General features: G+C 40.7%; 1 protein-coding gene across 1 annotated transcript in view; it reads right to left on the reverse strand.

Annotated features, from left to right (window-relative positions):
• Nucleotides 1-5228: 5228 nt before the first annotated feature.
• The window catches only part of LOC139687582 (calphotin-like), a 105928-nt gene continuing 91029 nt past the window's right edge, over nt 5229-20127 (reverse strand). Inside the window, exons 8-9 of the mRNA XM_071584799.1 lie at nt 15316-15513; nt 5229-5573 (exon numbers count right to left, since the gene is read on the reverse strand). Of these exons, the coding sequence (XP_071440900.1) occupies nt 5229-5573; nt 15316-15513 (543 nt within the window). The remainder of the gene's footprint in view (nt 5574-15315; nt 15514-20127) is intronic.

Genomic DNA, 20127 nt, shown 5'->3' on the forward strand with positions numbered 1-20127 from the left:
CAAAGGAATGTGCTTGCATCATGACAATGCACGTCCACACCAACATGCACGTGTCACATCAAACGACCACCATACTCAATGAATTCGGCTGGGTTATCATTGACCACCCTCCTTACAGCCCGGACGTTTCCCCCAGCGACTACCACTTGTTTCCCGCTCTCTAAAAATACCTTGGAGGACAGAAATTCAAGTCAGACGAGGAAGTCAAAGAAGCAGTCGTCAGTTGGCTTCGTGACGCGGCGGGAGAAAGGTACGACGCCGGTATTAAAAAGCTGGTTACAAGGACGCAAAAAGTGATTGAACTTCAAGGCGACTATGCAGAAAATAGCTAAATACTCAGCCTACGATGTACACAAATTTGAGAATAAATTTGATTTTTCATGAAAAAAATTGGGGACCTTACTTTTCGAATCGCCCTCGTACTTCGGAATTGGACTGTTTCCCAAGGTATTAGTGCCAAGGTCGGTACGTATGATAGTGAAAACTTGACCTTTAAACTAAAATTGCGTAAATCGAGAGTTCATTACGTTGCATGGCAACGTATCAACCATCAATTTACCTTCGGAGTTCAAATCATTCCCCACTATAGACACGATTTCTTGTCTCTGTCAAAATTACCACGCTCACGAAATACGAAAAATTAAATGTAAAACTTTGAGTTGTTTGAATTTTAAACTTGCAACTAGAAATAAAAGTTAACTTGGTGGCAGTTTAATTATTGGTGACCAATTGTATGTTTTAGAGCTGTAGTAAATTATTTTAACCTAAGAAATTGTTGCAATAATCCGCAATAAAAGTGCTTCATCTTTGAGATATTTCGCTGTACTTAATTTTACAAAAGAAAAAAATGAGAGTAAAAAGGTCCAAATTGATATTTTTTAAAGGGATGACGTATCTTCTTGATTCTTCAATGTTAGCTTTTCTAAATGACCTCTTTATTGCTTCGGAATTTGTACACCCCATCATGATATTACCCTGATATTTATAACACCGTTCCCTTACCTAATTGTTTCTGTTTGGTTTCTGTTTACACGGCTTGGAGAACTGAATGTGCCATAATTTAACAATAAGTGGAATGAAAAAGTCATTGGTGTATTAGCGGTTGAAAGAATGAGTGGTTCCTTTATTTTATGAATTCTCATTGGGAGAGAAAGGCCAGAGGAAACCTAGAGTTAAAAAGCCTTTGTGGCCCATCAAACGACTCATCTGTTAAATTCCAAGCACAGTATAGATGTTCAAAGCTGGAAAATTATCTGACTATGTCTCTAAAAAACCTTCGAAGAACATCTTTTTTGTTCTTAGATATAAACAATAACGAAATTTATCTGGTAGATCAGCGGAATTCAAAACAACTAGGTCAACGTGCTACACCGTCAATACACGCCAGGCAGTCACTAAAAAAACATAAGTACACGATCATTACCGTCGCGCTGCTGTCGATCTCTTATGTATTGTTTATCGGGTTTGCCCTTCCTATTACTCACAGCTAGTCTCGTATGCATAGAAAAGTGTTTCTCACATAGATACCGTAGTGCATGTATTAGTAGTAATCATGATCTTCCTCGTTTGAATTATTTTACAGAAATATATATTTTAACTAAAAATTAAGGACCTTGTAAAATGTATTTCAAGGAAGAATAGCAAGGGAAAGATACGCGGCTTCCATTGCTAGGTATTTATACGTTAACTGGAGCCTAGCGTCGGGTTATCTCTCAATAAGATGCAGACATTCGGCTCTGAGAATCCGGTGTAATAAAAGTGCTCTCCACAGGGGATTAATTTTTGCGTATGCTGAGGGTTTTCACAAGGATATTTTCTATTAAATGCAATCAGCCATTTAGAGCACCGTGGCGCTCACACTTCTTGCCTGTTGGTTCCAATCGAACTCGAGGCGCGAGCTTTCGTTTCATTAACGGAAATTTTCGAGGCGCTACGGTCAAGCAAAAAATTACTCGTTTCCAAATTTCCCACATCATGGCCTTTTGACTTGAAGAATAGACCGCTACTTCCGCAGAAACGCGACTTCAATGGACAAACCATTCCTCTCAATAATTTCTGATCCATTTACCGGTCCCCAGGATTCATTCAACCGTCGACCAAACTTTCTTCAAGTGGAGAACATTTTTATGCGGAACTTAATATTTTTATAGCTTCAAAACTTGCTTGATGAATGAGTGTTAACTGCGATTTTAAGGTTCTGAGATTTGACTGCGGAGTAGAATTAAAAAATATTTAAATGGAGAAAATGAACACAAAAGATGTATTTATTTCCATCGGAATATCGGATGTAGACAACATTTGACGCATTAGAATACTCGATACCGTTATATGTATATTGAGGGGAGTACATGCACGATGGGTAAACGAGGCAGAGTGAGGGAAATATTAAATTTGTTGGATGGAATGAAGGGAGGTAGAATTTCCGTGGTGTTAAAAAATGTTTTATTGTAAAGTGTCATTATAGGGTATTTTGTATCATGTTAGGCGCGGCTTAAAAGAGGGGCAGTTCTTAGTCCCCGGGAGTATCAAAAAACTACTTTGATAGTTAGACTAGTGTTAAGAAACAGCGCTTGATTGAGAGTTGTTAAGATTTAGGACTATAGTCTGTTCAAGATAAGCTGGTCGGTACTCAGAAGCCTACTGTGCAGGGAACACACCTGGGATGATATGAGATAAAAGGTCTCTGACATGCGCTAACAGAATCTTCTAGGAGATTGAGTATAGCGGGAAGGGAGAGGGTAGAGTGAGGTAGATGACACTTCACTCCATCAGTCTGAGCAGGCGAGAATATTTACTTCTTCATCGGCTCCGCTTCTACGAAATTCACGCCCCTCGATGGGCGGTTTCCTAAACTTGAAATGATAATACGTCACTGCTCACAACGAATAGCACGCACACATAAACTTCCCCCTTCTCCAGTTCGTACGACCCTCACGTGAGGTCATCGGCCAGGCTACCGCGAAAGGACGAGAGCCGTCGTGCTCCAAATGAGCGAAGGAAACAGTTTTTCCTCGCCGTAGGATTTCATGGCGACCACACTTTCTGTTTCGAATACCTGGCTTCTCTCTGCGTTTCCGACCATCCCTGGTCATCCATCCGCCCTAAAAAGGACCTATTGACTTCTGCAGTAGCGCTTCTTCCGCAATAACTGGCAAATAACCGGCTAATTGAAAAATGCACATCTATTGTCCTCGATTTGAGTAGCTCCAGGTGTTTTTATTCAACCTTCTTCCATTTATCTGAAGTAAAATCCGAATGATGCACTTTTAACGGAGATCTACGAGAGAGGGGACAATTGGGCATGGAGGTGGGAGAAAGCTTTCTTTTTTAAGGAACAAAATTACTGATGTATGTGTTTTCCAGCGCACTTCTCACAGCTGGCTCCGTGTTAGAATCGATTTTTTTCCCGTATCCAAATTCTTCTTCCGGCAATCGTCCTCCAGATGGCGCCTATTCGAATGAATTCTATTGCGCGTCCGTGGAAGCGATTCAAGAGGCCAGGAAAAAAAACCCTCCGCTGGCTTCTCTCACACCGCCTGTTCCATTATCATTTCATTCTCGTCCGCTTTCACCATCCATTACTAGACACCAGTTCACCCGCGCACCCACACCTTCGCCCAATTACACCCTTCGCAGTGGGGAAGGGGAAATGGGAGGGCTTGCTCGAATTTGGGACACGCAGCCATCGGCTCCTCCTTTGCATCTCATTTCATAATTATCTACTGGGATACGAAATATTTTTAAAACATAGCACATTTCATGCATCCAAAATTTCTTTATAATGGTTGGCAACATCTGAGGTCTCTCACCGACCGATGGTCATCTATCGACATATAAGTGATATAACGGAATGGACTTTTCTTCTGGCGATCTCAACATTATTAGCGCTTTGGGTGGGTCCTTCAATTAAATAAATAAATAAATGTGAAGTAATGAATTTCTGGAAAAATTAACCATTACACCGTTTCATCTACCGATTTTGAGGAGTAGAGATGATTTGCTGATTTATGAAAAATATCTGAAATTCATATTTTTATTGGACCTCCGCGGTCTGCCAATGACTGAGACACTTGATATTTGATAAAACATGCACGGTAAATGAAATAAATGAGGGATATGTGATGAATTGCGCATTCTATTTTGGTATATTATTTACATTTTTTATATGTATAATTCGATATAAATGATGGCGCCTATATATTTAGAACACATAGTTGATGAAAAAGTAGAAATTACACTTCTGGATGCTTGTTTTCCTCGTCTATTCTTTGAGCATTCTGAAGCGTCCGTCGCCCCTGCCACGAACACTTCTACTGGTTGAATACAAGAATATCGCGTGCTTTTATAGTGGCAATACATGATATTTTTTGCCTATTCATCGGAATATAGCAGAGTTTATTTTAAGCAATTAGTCAAAAAGGACTTGATTTTCGGCCCATAATTGTTAAACTGCTCTATTAAAAATATTTCTTCTAATCATGTGTAAAAAAATGAAATAACCCCACCATCGCAAATGTTGATTTGGTCGCCTTACCCTAGTTTAAGTGTCAAATTCACACTTCAGAGGGAGTTAGGAGCCAGCAGCTCCCTTCCTCTAGTGCCAACGAAGTTACTTTTCCCATCATCGGGGAACGAACTTGGGCCGTCCGGTCAGCACCCCAGTGCTCTACCCACTGGATTATCATGCCTCGTGAAGAGGAAGGGAAGCTGATAATGTGAACACACGGTTTAATTTTTAAGAAGATCATTCTCACTCTATTTCGGCAATCATCGCTGCTAAGCAAATATATTTACAAATAGCACTGCATACCCTGGAAAACAACTTGAACACTTGCTTTCAAAACCACTAGATAACTACACATCTGAATTTGTCGTATTTTTATTTAAATTTACAGTTTTCCATCTTTAAGTCTTATTTTAGTGAACAATTGAGGGATCCCTCTGGCGATAACCATGAGGGCTTAAATGATGGGCATGTCGACCCATTTGTAATTTAATCCGAAGATATCAATACAAATTGATAATAAAATGTCCACTGACGATTTGATATCCGCCGAAGACCAGTCTGCTTTTCACATGTGGAGGTTCTAACGCCGCAGACGTGTACTAACGCTGTTTTGCCGGAATTGGACTCTAGCCCGTGACGCCACCGTCCCGGAAACTCAATTAATCTTGCCCATTTAGGGTCGTGTTCAATGAGCCGCCGACTCGTCACTATTGTAGTCCTTTCAGTCCTTTTGCCCGTCCCCTTCGTCGATTCCTTCGTACTCCTCATCTTCCTCGCCGTGACCTTCTTCTGAAGCATCACTTTTGCCTTCCTTCACCTCTCTGGCCTCTTCCTTCTCGTGCAAGTACACCTTGACCTTCTCGCGGACGGTCACCGGCACCTTGACGGGGACGTGCACGTGGTAGGGCACGGGCTTGGGCACGAACACCTTGTAGGGTTGGGGCACGGGCACTTTGTGCGGAACGTACACTGGATACGGGACCTTCTTCTCCACGGTGACCGGGTAGGGCTTCTCCACGGTGACGGGGAACGGCTGGTCCACGTACACGTTGTAGGGCTTCTTGACCTCATAGGGCACGGGCTGGGGGACTTTGAAAGGAATATACTGTATCACTTCCACAGGATATGGGTGTGGTATGAGAATGGGGACCTTCTTGGTCACGGTGATCAGTTGGACGAGTCCGCCGAGGTGATTTCCCGCATCCCCGTGGACGATCTGCGCGTGGGCGCCAGGGTGGAGGCCGGCGAAGAGGACTCCCGGGAAGTGGTGACTCCCGAGGAGGCGATGGTGGTGGCTGCCCCAGGGTCGGTGCGCTGCCGTGTCTGGTTCCCCGTGGTGCGCGGCGCCGATTTCCTTTTGCATCTCCCATCTCGATTCGAAGGATCCAATGATACCCATCGCCGTGGACGAAGTTGTTAGTGACATCGAGGTCACCACGGTGAACACAACCTGTTGGAATATTTAGGCAATGATTAAACCCGCTTATATAATGTCTCTTTAAAACAGTCTTTAGTTAACATTTACAGTTACGTCTAGCTTGGGTTACCGATATGGCGGATTTTGGAAACAGTTCACACAGTTCGTCAGTAAACGTGAGCTTGCTAATTCTAGTCGACTAATTCTAAATTGAGGATGAATATAACAATCAGTTTGCACTTAAATGGCGATTATATAACTGTTAGTTAGTTTGCTTTTAATCTGAGGGCAAGATTAAACATCAGTTTCACGAGAATTATCAAGCACGGACCTAGTGTCCAGTATCACTCATCCCTTTATGACATCTCCCAATGAAGGAGGGTATATAATCTCTGAATGAGCAATACAGAATTGTTTGAAACTAAGTTCCGACTTCATTACCTCACCTTAAACTGATTTTTAATACCTTGGGGTTTTTTATTTACTTCAAATTCATACCTTATGCATTAATCACGTCAGGCATAGCCTGTCGACGGGATATAACACATTTGTTTACTAATGGGGTAAGGTAATACACGTAGATTAGTTTAGTCCTTCAAGAGATTCATTTAAGCGTTTTCAATAAAGCTGAAATCAAATGCACGTATATATCGCTTTGATGCCAAAGTTTCTAATATCCATTTCTGGTCTCCCAATTCTACGCGATCCTCGTCCGCGGGTTCTTGGGTAGAAGGCGGACTGCCCGCGGCACGACAGGACGGTGAAACGTCACACTCACGAGCGCCCCTGGGACCAGCATCCATGACGTTTTTGGTTCCTTTTGAGGAGCGAGAAAAGACGCCAATCGTTTGGTTTGAGGTCACTATATAAACCCTATGGAATATTTCCTGTAGCAATGGATAATTTTCCTGAAGCGCGTTATAGATATCGACTACTGCGTGACGTGACAGGGGGTAACCTATTTTGATTTCGCCGATAATGCTACCCTAATAGCTGGCGAACTCATCGATTCAAGATATTCATTGTTAACGGTGATATTATATTCAGAGTTACAAAGCGCTTATCGGAAGATTTATTGTTAAATTTACAAATTAAAGTCGGGAAAGAATACATTTTGTGATAGCAAAATTGTTCATTTTTTGTGACAAAATTTAAGAAAGCGTTGAGTTACACTCCTACAAAACATACACGAATATGTAATGGTACACGAGTATATCTACTGGTATGGAATTTTGACGAAAAGGCACGACGTCTATGTAACTCAGGAATACTGTGCAACCCTGTGACAATACCAGGGGTTTGGGATTAATTTGCGCGGGGCACGCGATTGTATATGTTGGAGCGGTTATCCCTCTGGGAGAAGGCTAGTCACTGTCCCGAAGACGCGAATATTCGCGCGAAAATCCCTGGAATGAGCCAAACATTTGGTTTGGTTATTGCTCTACTCCCCATCATCTTTTTTCGCTCCATAACATTAACATTGACGTGCTCTTGAGAAAAACATTGGAACCTAATGTTGCATATTTATAGCCGTCCTTGAAGACTTATGAAACTTTCAACTTATCATCATTGGTCGTTCAAACCTAAGATTGGATAACTGCAGCCCTCCATTCTACCCTATCTGATGCTAATTGGTTTCAACTTACCGCAGTGATTCAGATTTTGACGATACTCATCAAAAGAAGTCGGAAATACTTTAACGTAATAATTTACATTCTAAAAGGAGACATGTGACCGAAGAGTTAAATTATAATTTTAAACAAAATATATTTAGAATTGAAAAATAAATTTGAGGAAAAATCACCAGCACCACGAGTTCCAGGGACCACGATGGACAAGACATTTTGTGCATTATATACTTCAAATGAACCTGAAAAAAATTGAATACTATTTGTGGGAATTAAATGGTAGATAATATAGAACATACTATGTAAATAATGTAGAAAAGCTATCAAGTGTAGAATTATTTGTGAAAAAAATATCGCACGGTCTGGAAGATCTCTGTGGCATTTTATTCTCTTGCGATGCCTGAAAAGCATCCAAATAGTTCAAGACATTGCCCCGAGAGCGGATATCGCACTGATAAATGTATGCGCGATAGGAAATATTCATCCTTGCATTAATGGAGTAACTGAGCGTTTCCATTTCACCCTTATTTTCCTCTCCAATATTAAAACCCGGAAAACCATACGTATTATCAAAATAAGTTAATTATCTATAGAAAAAGAACACTTTTTTAATAGGTTGCGTATTATGATGAAATAACAACATAAAAATATAGAACTATAGATATTCCTTCATATAAAAACGTGAACAGGAGGGCAAAACATAACCTGTAGTCATGAAGTTTATAGTCTTCAACCGGCAGAAATTTTCTAACTTGTCCACTAAAATTATGAGCTCAAGTCTGCCTCTCCCTTTGAGAAGATACAGAGATACATTCTACTCGCTATATCTTTTGGATAAACTCTCGGCGTCACATAACCGAAGCAATAGTGTTCATGGGGCAAAGTGATCTACGATTAAGGCATAAATCCATTTGATAATTTCATCACCACCCGTTTCGTCTTAGATATTGAATTTGAAAAGGAAGATCCCGGGAGTCTAACAGCCTGTGCTCAAGAAGTATTGCAGAAAAGAGAATTATTTTGAGGTTTTTTAGGCGTAAATAATCATTTCTGTTGGATTGATTTTGCAAGCATCAGAGAAATTTACTAGCGCAAGAAGTTATATCTTGCTTAAAACACTGGCTCTTCCGAGTGTGGAGAGTTGATTTAATCGTATTCTGGACGTGATTTGTGCGTGAATCGTTTCTTAACTCACCGTTAGTTTCATGGCTTTGAGGGTAGGTGTGTCCCGGGGAATCCGCCTCTAGTAAGTCTAAGATCAGATGGCGAAGATGCCGTTTTATACGTCGGGGAGGATAATCGAGTGGCGTCTTTAGAAAGCTCCCCTTGGGTCAATGCTTTCGCCGAGACTCACGTACCATGCTCTTACCCTTGAATTTTGCCGAGATACCTTACAATGGCGTTAAACAGCACAAAAACACATCATTGTCCTCGGTGCGTGAGTGGACGAGTTTTTAACAGTGAAAAGATCGGCACAAAAAACAAAATCATTCCCTCGTGATTGAAGCGATTTTTTTTCGACGAGCTTTTCAGTTTTCTCCCTCACAAATGAGTTTTTTTTTCAGCGATGGATGCATGGCTGGTTAGCAACCATGCTTGAACTCGTCAACAATGTCACATTTGCCTTTTTTATGATAGATACATTTGTATAGATGGCAATAATTTATTGATCCTGGATATTTTTGTTTAGATTCTAAGTGATAGGAAAGATTAGAAGAAACGCAATCATATAGTGTAAGCTATTCAAGAACTGTTCTACCTGCTCTAGTTTTTGCCCTCCTATTTTAATGTTTAGCTTAGCCTATTTCTTTCCAAAAAATCGCATACCCTATGTTTTACCAATATTGATTCTCATCCCATACCTGTCGCACTGAATTTCCAATTCACTCAGCAATGCTTGCAACCCCTTGGCTGACTGACAAACTAAAGCTTGGTCATCAGCAAACCTAACTGATTTTACGAATTCCCCGCCCACTTTCATTCCTACCTCCAGTTCTTCCCATTCCTCTTTGATCATTTCCTCTGCATACAGGTTGAACAGCAACAGTGATAATGGACAACCCTGCCTTACTCCTCTTCCTAACACTGCCCAACCGGACTCTCCGTTCCCCACTCGCACCTGAGCAGTCTGAGACATGTACAGGTAGCGGATTAGCCTCCTTTCCCTCCAATCTATTCCTATTTTCTGCAATGTACTCCTTAGGTTTTCCCAATTCACTCTATCGAACGCTTTTTCGAAATCTACGAAACAGGAAAATACTTCCTGGTTATATTCTATATTCCTCTCGATTAATAATTTCATTACTGCAATGGCATCACGCGTCCCTCTCCCCTTCCTAAACCCAAACTGATCATCCCCTAAGTAATCATTTACCCTACTCTCTATCCTTTTGTTTATGATCCTGTGAACCACTTTAGCTGCGTGGGATATCAAACTTATTGTCCTGTAGTCCTCACATGATGTAGCCTTTACCTTTTTTGGAATAGGAACTAGAACTGATCTCACAAAGTCTTCCAGCCAGATTCCTCCCTCATAGATACTACGAATGAGCCCATATAGCCTCTTCCTCCCACATTTTCCTAAACATTTCAATAGTTCCGCGGGAATGTTATCCACTCCCACGGCCTCATTTAGTTTCATCTCCCTTAATGCCCTTTCTATCTCATCGTCGAGTATGCCTGGACCTAAGCTATCTTTCTCTACGTCATGTTCCTTTTCTATGTCTAACTTTGTTGGTCTAAGTTCTTTACTGTACAGTTCTTCTATATATTCCTTCTATCTCTCTTGGATCTTTCCTGTGCCAACTATTATCTTACCCGCCTTATCTCTAACTGTTAGCATTGATCTTCCTTTCTTACTTCCCGATAAAGATTTAACTACGCCAAATATATGTAACGAAATATAGGGGTGCACAATTCAATACATGCGTGTGGAAAAGAAATAATCAATGTCATTTACTACGATCCCGTTCAAACGTGGCATTACCAGCCTCTATGAATCCACGCGGTTAGCGGTGTCCAAGGGCTACTGTAATGATGGAGCCCTGAGCATCCCCAGACGGTGAAAGAAGGGAACAGGAACGAATCTCAAAATTACAAGACTGTGCCATCTGATAAACACGCGAATTAAACGTCAATTAATTATGATAAATTTTACTATCTGGATAACAGCTTTGAAACCGCGGCCAACATTTTGCAATAACTGTATGGAAAAGTAGGAATTAAGTTTCATTTAATACCGTTCGCGGTAGTGTGATTTCTTATGGGCTCTACATTAAGGGAAATGCCGCTAATATTCACCATACTTCGAAATAGCCATCAATCCTATTAATAAAACAGCCATTTTCACAGTGGAAATCAGACCAAACAGGTTGTGATGTAAAATCTGATGCTAGCCAATAAATGTAGCTCATATAGCTAAGTTAATTACTTTTAATTGCTTGCAGTAATTATATTTTAATGAGTTCATACCGGATATCCTGGAAATTTTATATTTAAAGACCTTATTATTCTCGTAGCACCGTAGAGAGGAGTTTCTCAGTTACTTCACTATTCATGAGAGACTTCTATACTCATTATGCCGAAGATTAAAAGGATCATGAGAATAAACGTAAGCAGCATACCAAAAAGATTACGATGACGTTTGCATTGATTTATTTAAAGGAAGACCAAGAGGCTAGGGTATCTGTTCTTTAACATCAGTGTAAGCATAAGAAATGTGCATTCTTTAAATGAATCTCTTGCTATGAATTTTAAGGAATCTAACATCTAGTGATCTATCATTTTGAATATACAGAGTGCGTTTCGAAAGTAATGCAATTATTTTTTTAGGTAATTTATTGAACAGATTTGCACAAACACTTAAAATTCTTCAAAGTAATGCCCTTGGGCCTCTACGTATTTTGTCCAGCGACTCTGATATGATCGGTACGCGCCCTGGAAGTCGTCTTCGGGAACCTCTCGCAAGGTCTTCGTCATGGCTGATTGGATCTCTTCTATGGGCGAAAAACGGTTCCTAAAACGGGTTTCAGGGCTGCCTAAATCCAAGGGAACAAAAAGAAGTTTGCTGGGGTGACATCAGGACTATAGGGGGCAGCGTTAGTACCTGGTGTTCTGCTACGAACTCGCAGACTCGTTGCGCGTTGTCGTGATGGAGTTGCTAGGTAGCGGATATGTCTTTTCTCGTTCTGATGACCCTTTTTCGGAGTCTTTCCCACACAACCACGTATTAGGCAGCGTTGACTGTCTGTCCTTGAGGAACAAACTCGTTATGGATCACTCCTTTACAGTCGAAAAGGACAATGAGAATTGTTTTCACTTTGGAGTTGCTCATTCTTGCCTATTTGGGTTAAGGGGACTGGTCGGTATGACACTCAGAGCTTTGACGTTTTTTTTCTTGGTCGTATTCAAAAACCCAAGTTTCATCACTAGTGATGTCGTTTTCTAAATCATTAGGTTCATTTTCAATACGCTGCAAAAGTTCACTTGGAATTCCTGCTCGGTTGGTATTTTGGTCGTCTGACAACACCTTGGGCACGAGCTTGGCACTTTCTTCATCGCTAAATCTTCAGTAAAAATACGAAACACAACAGTAGACGACAATTTCAGTTCATTGACAACCATCTTGATACTCAATTTGACGGTCAGAGTCCAACAATCGTCGAACACGAGCCACATAGTTGTCGGTTTTACTGGTTGACGGCCGCTCAGAGAGCGTTGTTCGTCGTGAACCTCTTTCCGGCCTTCCTTAAAGTCCTTTAACCACCTCAAAACTTGAGATTAGGACTGAGCAGAGTCCCCGTCCCCGTAATTTTTGTGTAAAATTGCTATTTTTAATTAATCATGATATTCCACCATATCACGCCTGAAACGTCTCTTTTTTTTTGTCCCCGTAAGCTTCACAAATCAAATTTTTAGTCTCCTTAAGAGATTTTTTTTAGTTGAGCACAGAACTTAATCGCGTAACGTTGCTCGATTGTCGATTCCATTTTTTTTCGTGACACGGTCGGCCTACAGAGGTTTACAATAACTGACGTCCTGCCGCTTTCACAGCTTGGAGAGAACTGAGACCGGTTTCGCGGCGATGCTTAGCGTCCCCCCACCAACTTAAAGCGGTTTGATCGCACTCCAACCAATAGGAGTGTCGCGGGAAATACAATTGCATTACTTTCGGAGCGCATCCTGTATTATATACATTGTATATATTACTTCCTAGATAGGGGTTTTAGAAGAAATCATATATATTGTAACCATAGATAACATCAAATGCTATTTTATGTTTGACGTAAAAATACGAAAAGGCGATCTACTGTATGTCTTCGCCTTAAAAGGTCCAAGATCATCAGCACACTGGGTTCAATCAGCAGGCTATTTTTGCTTATACAATTAGGATTAAATTAGAAGACTAAATGTGATTCCTTTCTCAAGGTAGTTTTGTGTCAAATAATTACTAATTTAGCGTCACAATTCTAGTATCTGGCCTGAAACTGTATAGAGGTTGCATCATATGGGGTAAGACAATCGTTAGCTCCGCTATTTTAGAGTGGAGGATAGTTCGGTATAGGTATGATTTTTAGCGGAGAGAAACCCGGCGTTGGCATTAGTCTATTTTGAAATTCATCGATGGGCCCTCATTATTGCATCCCCTCCGAGGCACCGTCCACTGTACGACGTACTACACTGCACTCGTACCTGAAGTGCAACATTTCAAGATAAAGAAAGTTGAGTGAATACAGAATCTCCAAGGAAGATTGGAAAATCAATTGTTTCTTTATACAGTACAAAGGAAGTGTAGAAAATTCTTAATTTAAAGTCCATAATATCGTCTTTCGTTTCTACAGTGACTTATTTGAAAAATGCAATGAAACATTGTAAATTTAAGTTTTATGAATGAATGAGAGCCTAACTGTCAACATTTTCTGCACTGAAACGGAAGAGTGAAAGTTAAAATCGAGGAAAAATGTTTTAACATTTTTTAACCACTCAACAAAGTTAGTATAGTATTCATGAAAAAATACTGAAAACCGTACCAAAATTTATGATCCCACTGGGTTGTGGACAGCTGGCATAATTGAAGTTCTCATTTGCACACATATGCAAAACTAAAAGGAAAGGGAAGACTTGTGCAAGATGTTCTTTCCACGTTGAACAGATATTTTCCAAAATGACAGAGACAAAACAAAACATTTCCTCATATTTCCCATAGTGTGGTTATTTTTCTAAAAATATTCAAACAGAATCAAATTTTGCTGTGAAAATTTTTCGTTTGAAAAACTAAACTTGTTCCATAATGAACTAACAGCGTCAAATGATTTATACGTAAATGAGCAATCCTTTACTTTGTTCCATTCTCTCATTGATATTGTTTTTAAACCCACGAAAATCTTCACTTAGAGTGAACATATTTATAGGCTAGTGTTATTCTGGATTAATAATGTATGTCATAATTAAATTTAATTAGGTTATATGCTATTCCCAGAAAGTATGTACTACACTACTGCGAACTTACGGCAAGAAAGCAATTGCCATATCCGGTCTCACTAATTAGTGTTTGTGAACATATCGAGTAGTACCCAGGATGAAACACGATAAATCACAAATCCTATCAGGATTAACAAAGAACCATTTGAAAGATTTAAAAAATTTGGTTTTGAATAGACATCAAATTTGCAAAATTAAGTCACATACAGGTAGCCCTGTATCATGACGGTAACCTCACTCTTCAAATTAGTGCTTTATAATATTCATGTCATCCTGATGCATTGAGTTTTTGCCGCGTTAACCCGTAATATATTATTTTTTGAATTGGCAAGAAAAAGTGTTAAAATTATTTCTTTTCTTAGGTCCAGTTACTTGTAAAGTAACCTCTATTTTTCAAATGTTATTATTTTCTCCAAAAATTGATATGGTTGCATTATTTTATTTTTTACGAATTAATGTTGCAGTCTGCCGCCTACAGCTTTTGAGTGCATAATGTGGGTTTTGTACGTAAATGTATGGGGTCTGACTACTGGCACAATTTGGTGCGCTAATTCGTCGAATGCAATAAATTTCACCATTTTCGGGGGACTGATTTATTTAAGTATTCATTCCCGTTCACAGTAAACAGTAAAACAGAGAAAACATAAGAACAATTATAAACAGTTGATAACAATCACAGCTTTTGCCTTGGAGTTCAGGCATCTTATGAGTAATTCACAAGGATGTGCGCATTCCTCGTGGGAGCAGTCGGGTTTAATTGATTTTGGGACATGGAGATGACATTTTTTTGTTCCAAGTTGATAGAACATCAAATTATGAATTCCTCGCGGTAGTTTTAAAGTTAATTTGGAAATGAGTGAAAATGTTCGATGTTAATGATAGCAATGATTTCAGGAAAATTCCTCTAGAGGGAAATTATCGTAAACTAACAGGTCGATATTGGTGAGTGTGGTGGATAGATGCTAATGATTGCTGTCGAGTATGTCTAGAGATGGACGAGTAAGAATGGATTAGTCGGCGTGCAAGGGATTGCACGGAATTTTGAGGACTGCAAACATCTTGTGTATTCATTGATTGCCACGGAAGAGTGTGTAGTTGAGGTCGCATGGAGATCCCTCGCCGGTTCTTCAGTGGTGCCCGCCACCGTATCCGCCGCCGTATCCGCCTCCGAATCCGCCTCCGTATCCGCCACCATATCCGCCTCCGAATCCGCCTCCGAATCCGCCTCCGTATCCGTGCTCATGTCCGTGGATGAAGACGGGGACCTTCTTGATGACGGGGACGGGGTGAGGCACGGGGACCTTGACTGGGACGTGCACGGGGTATGGGACCTTCTTCTCAACGTGCACGGGCACGGGGTGAGGCACGGGGACCTTGACGGGGATGTGTACGGGGTAGGGGACCTTCTTCACTACCGGGTAAGGGACGGGCTTCTCGACGGGGTAAGGGACGGGCTTCTCGACGGGCACGGGGTAGGGCTTCTCGACGGGGTATGGGACTGGGTGCGGCACGGGCACGCCGACCTTCTTGATGACGGGTACGGGCACCGGGTGTGGCACCGGGACGTGGACCTCCTTCTGGATGGTGATGACCTTCTCGTGGTGACCCCCGAAGTCGTGACCTCCGCCGAAGTCGTAACCTCCGCCGAAACCGCCGTAGCCTCCATAGCCGAGGCCGTGGAGGCCGCGCTTCTCGGGCTGCCGCTCCTCGGTTGCGGCGTCCTGCTCCGTCGCAGCGCCCACAGAGGACGCGACGGAGGCTACGCCGACAGCGAGGAGACACACCAAGGACTGAAATGTAGGGTGCATCCTCAAAATATGCTCAAATATTCCCATGCAACCCTTTTCCCTCGTAGATAAGTCTTTTATGTAGGTTACACCACATTCCGTAGCTATGAAAAGCTCAACCATCGGGCATGCTTGCCAGGTAGAGAATATGGAAGTAAAGGATAGCTATATTTATACTCATTCGCGTGGAGTATGTCAAAGAAAACGTTAGCATGTAGCGTAGTGCTGTATAGGTCTGTCTTTTGAGGCAGGAGAAATCGCGTAGATAGAATTATTTTTAAGCATGAATGTAAAGAGGAATGGATAAAATAATTTTAACGGAGTGGAAGACTGACTTAAAATTTAAGAATTTTCGGAAGAGTAGAGAAAATTGCTGGGTGAAAAAGTTGACTGGTAAAGTCAGTGGAAGTAATGAAAGATGGCGATATTTGAAGGTCGTGATTCGAGGAGGAGTTTTGGTTAAGTGGAATGGAATGGAAGGAGGGGAATAGGTTGCATGAAAGTAGGCAAAACATCTCTGGATCAAGGACAATGCCAATTGTAAAATCCGACCATAGAAGGACTCGACCCTTAGAAGGCTGGTGCTAGTCGTGGATGCCGAAGATCATATGGAGAAGGATGAAATAAGAAATGAAAGAGTGTAGCGATGAGTAGCGGAGAAAAAATTGGTATAGAGGACCACCAGGAAGAGAAGAGTCAACTGGATTAGGCCAACGCCTTCGGACATCGTTTGGATTAGTCATGAGCATACTAGTTGAGGAGAAAATAGATCGAAAGGTACCACGAGGAAGACCATGGGAAAAATACGTGATAGGTCAAGTATTCATAGAGCTGAAGGCACTTTTTGCAATGAAAGGCAAGGTGTTCTGAATACCCAAGACGTATGACTATAGTTAAATATCCATTTTATAGTGATATAAACTCATTACCCTTGCAGCAGATATTAAAACGTCGTAAACTGTTCCCCGTTCAACCCTTGAATGAATGCCGTGCTACTGATTGAATTCATCATAGTTCCATGTTTATTGCAATATAAAATTCCGCATGAATGTCTCTCTTGAAATAATTCATGCATGTTTATTTTATTTGAATTATAGATTTAATTTCATTTGATTAAGGAACCAACTTGAACCTCAGTTTTAGTTTCTTGATTTAATAAAAATTTCATTAAAAATATAAGTTTTGGGTTTCCCTACAGCTCCACGAAGGGTGAATTTGACAAGGCAAGGTGCGACCGTGGGCAGCGTCGATAGATATGTGAGAGTTAATGAGATATTAGCGGCGTTTATCGATGAATGGAGAGGTTAGCTTTTTGCTGGAAAGGCTCAGAGAGTTTTGCCAGTTAATGAGAGGATAAGAAATGAATACACATTCTCAGAAATTGGGGAAATATTTTTGAAACAAGTATTTTAAAGAACCGGTGACCGCCAAAAGAATAAACCTCCTCCCTTCTTTTGAATTGTTCATCCCCGTCCATAAATTGTATCAATTGTATTAGTTTCCTCTACTACGGCATTCTGACACTGTGCTCGGAATCAGACCGATGAAATTGAGCAGCACCCGATGGCGAACCGGGCGACTTTGAATTCACACTGGCGGCATTGAATTCATAAATTAAAAAATTAATTTTAGATGTCGCATGGCTTGCGCAATCATCTCCTGCCCTTATGCCCTAGTGGTGGCTTGTGGCTAACAGGCAGAAAGATAGATTTTTCCAGGCGTAATGGTCACTGAATTCCAAAAAACGAACCTATGCACCTTAAAAGCTATCTTTTAAAGAAATAATTCGAGATAATCGAATTCCGCCGAAGAAATTTACCGGAAAACTATGGACTTTTAAAGTAAACTTAAAAAAATCCCTTTTAAAGTGAATAAATTTAAATCATAGTTCTGAGCGAAACATGTGCTGCCATTTTTCTGCTATAAAAGAAATTTTTTTTCAAAAAATTAGCTTTTACGATTTCAAAATGTTTATCCAAATCGGCCTTGGCCTATGTCACTTTCTGAATTTTTAACCAACAAAAAAAAATTATTTTTCAGATTTATGTTATTAGTCTTACGATATAAATAGGTGTCCATTTATGATTAATAATATATATATATATATATACACATATGTAATAAATATGATTATACATATTATTGTTTAGATATATACAGGTATATATATATATATATATATATATATATATATATATATATATATAATGATAGAGGAGAGTGGAATAAAATTCGAGAAGTGTGATTCTTACCAGGGTCTTCATGATTCCTCTTCCGCAGGTGCTTTGCCGGAGGGAGGTGTTCGGGTGAGTGACGGTGATGTCGGGTGCTCGGCGCCCTTATATCCATCGGAGTGATTTGCTCCGCTTGCTGTGCTGCGCCTGCGGGGGGGAGAGGCGGGACGATAAGGAAGGGGGAGGATTTCTCCGGCAAGTGCTCTCCCTGTTGTCCCCTCTCCCCTTCACTCTCCGTTTCTGCACCCCAACCACTCACACACACAGCCACTGCCCCGCGCGTTCACCTCCTCTCTGACACAACCCCCCTCCCGTTCCAACTTGACACCCACTCGGGATGCCAGTGACCACCAATTCCGCCGTCAAGCTCAGCCTAGAAAGCTTCTTGCAATTCTGCTCCCACTGTGATAGCAATAATTTTGATTATCGGCTTGAAGGAGAAAGCTGTGGTGGCAGTGTTAAATAGTGAGGTCAAACTTAAAAACGTGGTATCGAGTCGTCTTCTTACTTCATGGGAGAAATACGGAATTTCTCGCATTCACATAACGACGGAAATATGACTTATCATCTGCCACGAATAGCCTTTTCCTATGTCTAGTCTTTTGATTTCTTTAAATAATTTTTGCAGTCCCAGGTCTCGCATATATTTACCATATTTTTGTTTATTTTTACACAATAATTTTCAAGTTTCAAAGATTTTAATCCAATAGAGGTGCACGAACAGAAAAATATATACCTATCATTATATTCATTCAAATGGATACAGATATAAGGAAAATGGTTGGGAATACACATGAAAGACGAGCATGGGAAAGGTGGAATCGAGCAGATCAAATGCGAAAAAATGTTTCCTTGACCGGGACTCGAGCCACGGATCTTCGAATAGCCTGGTCTAGCCATTGAGCTATCGAGGAAGCGTAAATAAAACTGAATTTATCATTCAAATGTATTCCTATCCCTTTTCCTTATATCTGCATCCATGTGAATGAATATGTGTTCGCCATGTGGCGGGTTTTCGTGTTTGATTGTGTGTAGTATGTATACATATATATTTATATATATACATATACATGCATATATATATATATATATTTATATATATATATACATACACATGCATATATATACGAGGGTCATCCGGAAAGTAGTACCCGTTCGTGAAATAAAAAGACAAAAGTAAATATTAACAAACATAAAAAATTTTATTTGAAAGAGGATACTTTAAACTACTTCTCAACATAATCTCCAAGCAAATTAAGGCATTTGTCATAACGTGTGACAAGTTTCTGTATTCCTGCTGCATAGTCCTTCGCCGCCAGCTCATTGAGATACGCGAGGGACCCATCTTGCACAAATTTTTGCATAATGCAGATGGTGTTTAACAATTTCATGAACAATTGTTCGAGAAACATTGGGAAAATGCTCACAGATGTCATCAATTGTGACGCGCCGATCGTTCCTCACGAATTCGTCAACTGAGCTCACCAGTTGGTCTGTAATGACAGACGGTCTCCCCGGACGCTCATCGTCGTGTGTGTTCCCCCTCCCCATGTTGAAGTTGCGACACCACCGCCGAACAGACGACTCGTCCATTACATTGTCTCCATACACCTCCTTTAATTGGCGATGAATATCACATGGGCGAACGTTTCTTGCATTGAGGAATTTAATCACTGCCCTCACTTCACAACTGGCGGCGTTCTCAATTTTTTTAAACATTGTAAACAATCACAGAAACAACACAGGCAATGCTAGCGTCACGCAACTTGGCTCAGAGAAGGCAGACAAGCCACTGAAGCTATCTGACCTCGTCCAGCGGCTACTCGCGTCGTCAGCACTTCATGCGGCACGAACGGGTACTACTTTCCGGATGACCCTCGTACATTTGTACGTGGGTGGTCTCAAAAGTTTGTATCTTTGTCAGGTCAGCAACTTTTCAGACCACCCATATATATATATATATATATATATATATATATATATATATATATATAGATATATTTTGTCTGTGTCCACTAGTGCTAAGTGTTATACATTATTATTCACGTCCGTGAGACTTTCAAAAAGTGTTATA

Source organism: Hetaerina americana, unplaced genomic scaffold (assembly GCF_022747635.1).
Source record: "Hetaerina americana unplaced genomic scaffold, ioHetAmer1.1.p SCAF_2, whole genome shotgun sequence".
NCBI lineage: Eukaryota > Metazoa > Arthropoda > Insecta > Odonata > Calopterygidae > Hetaerina > Hetaerina americana.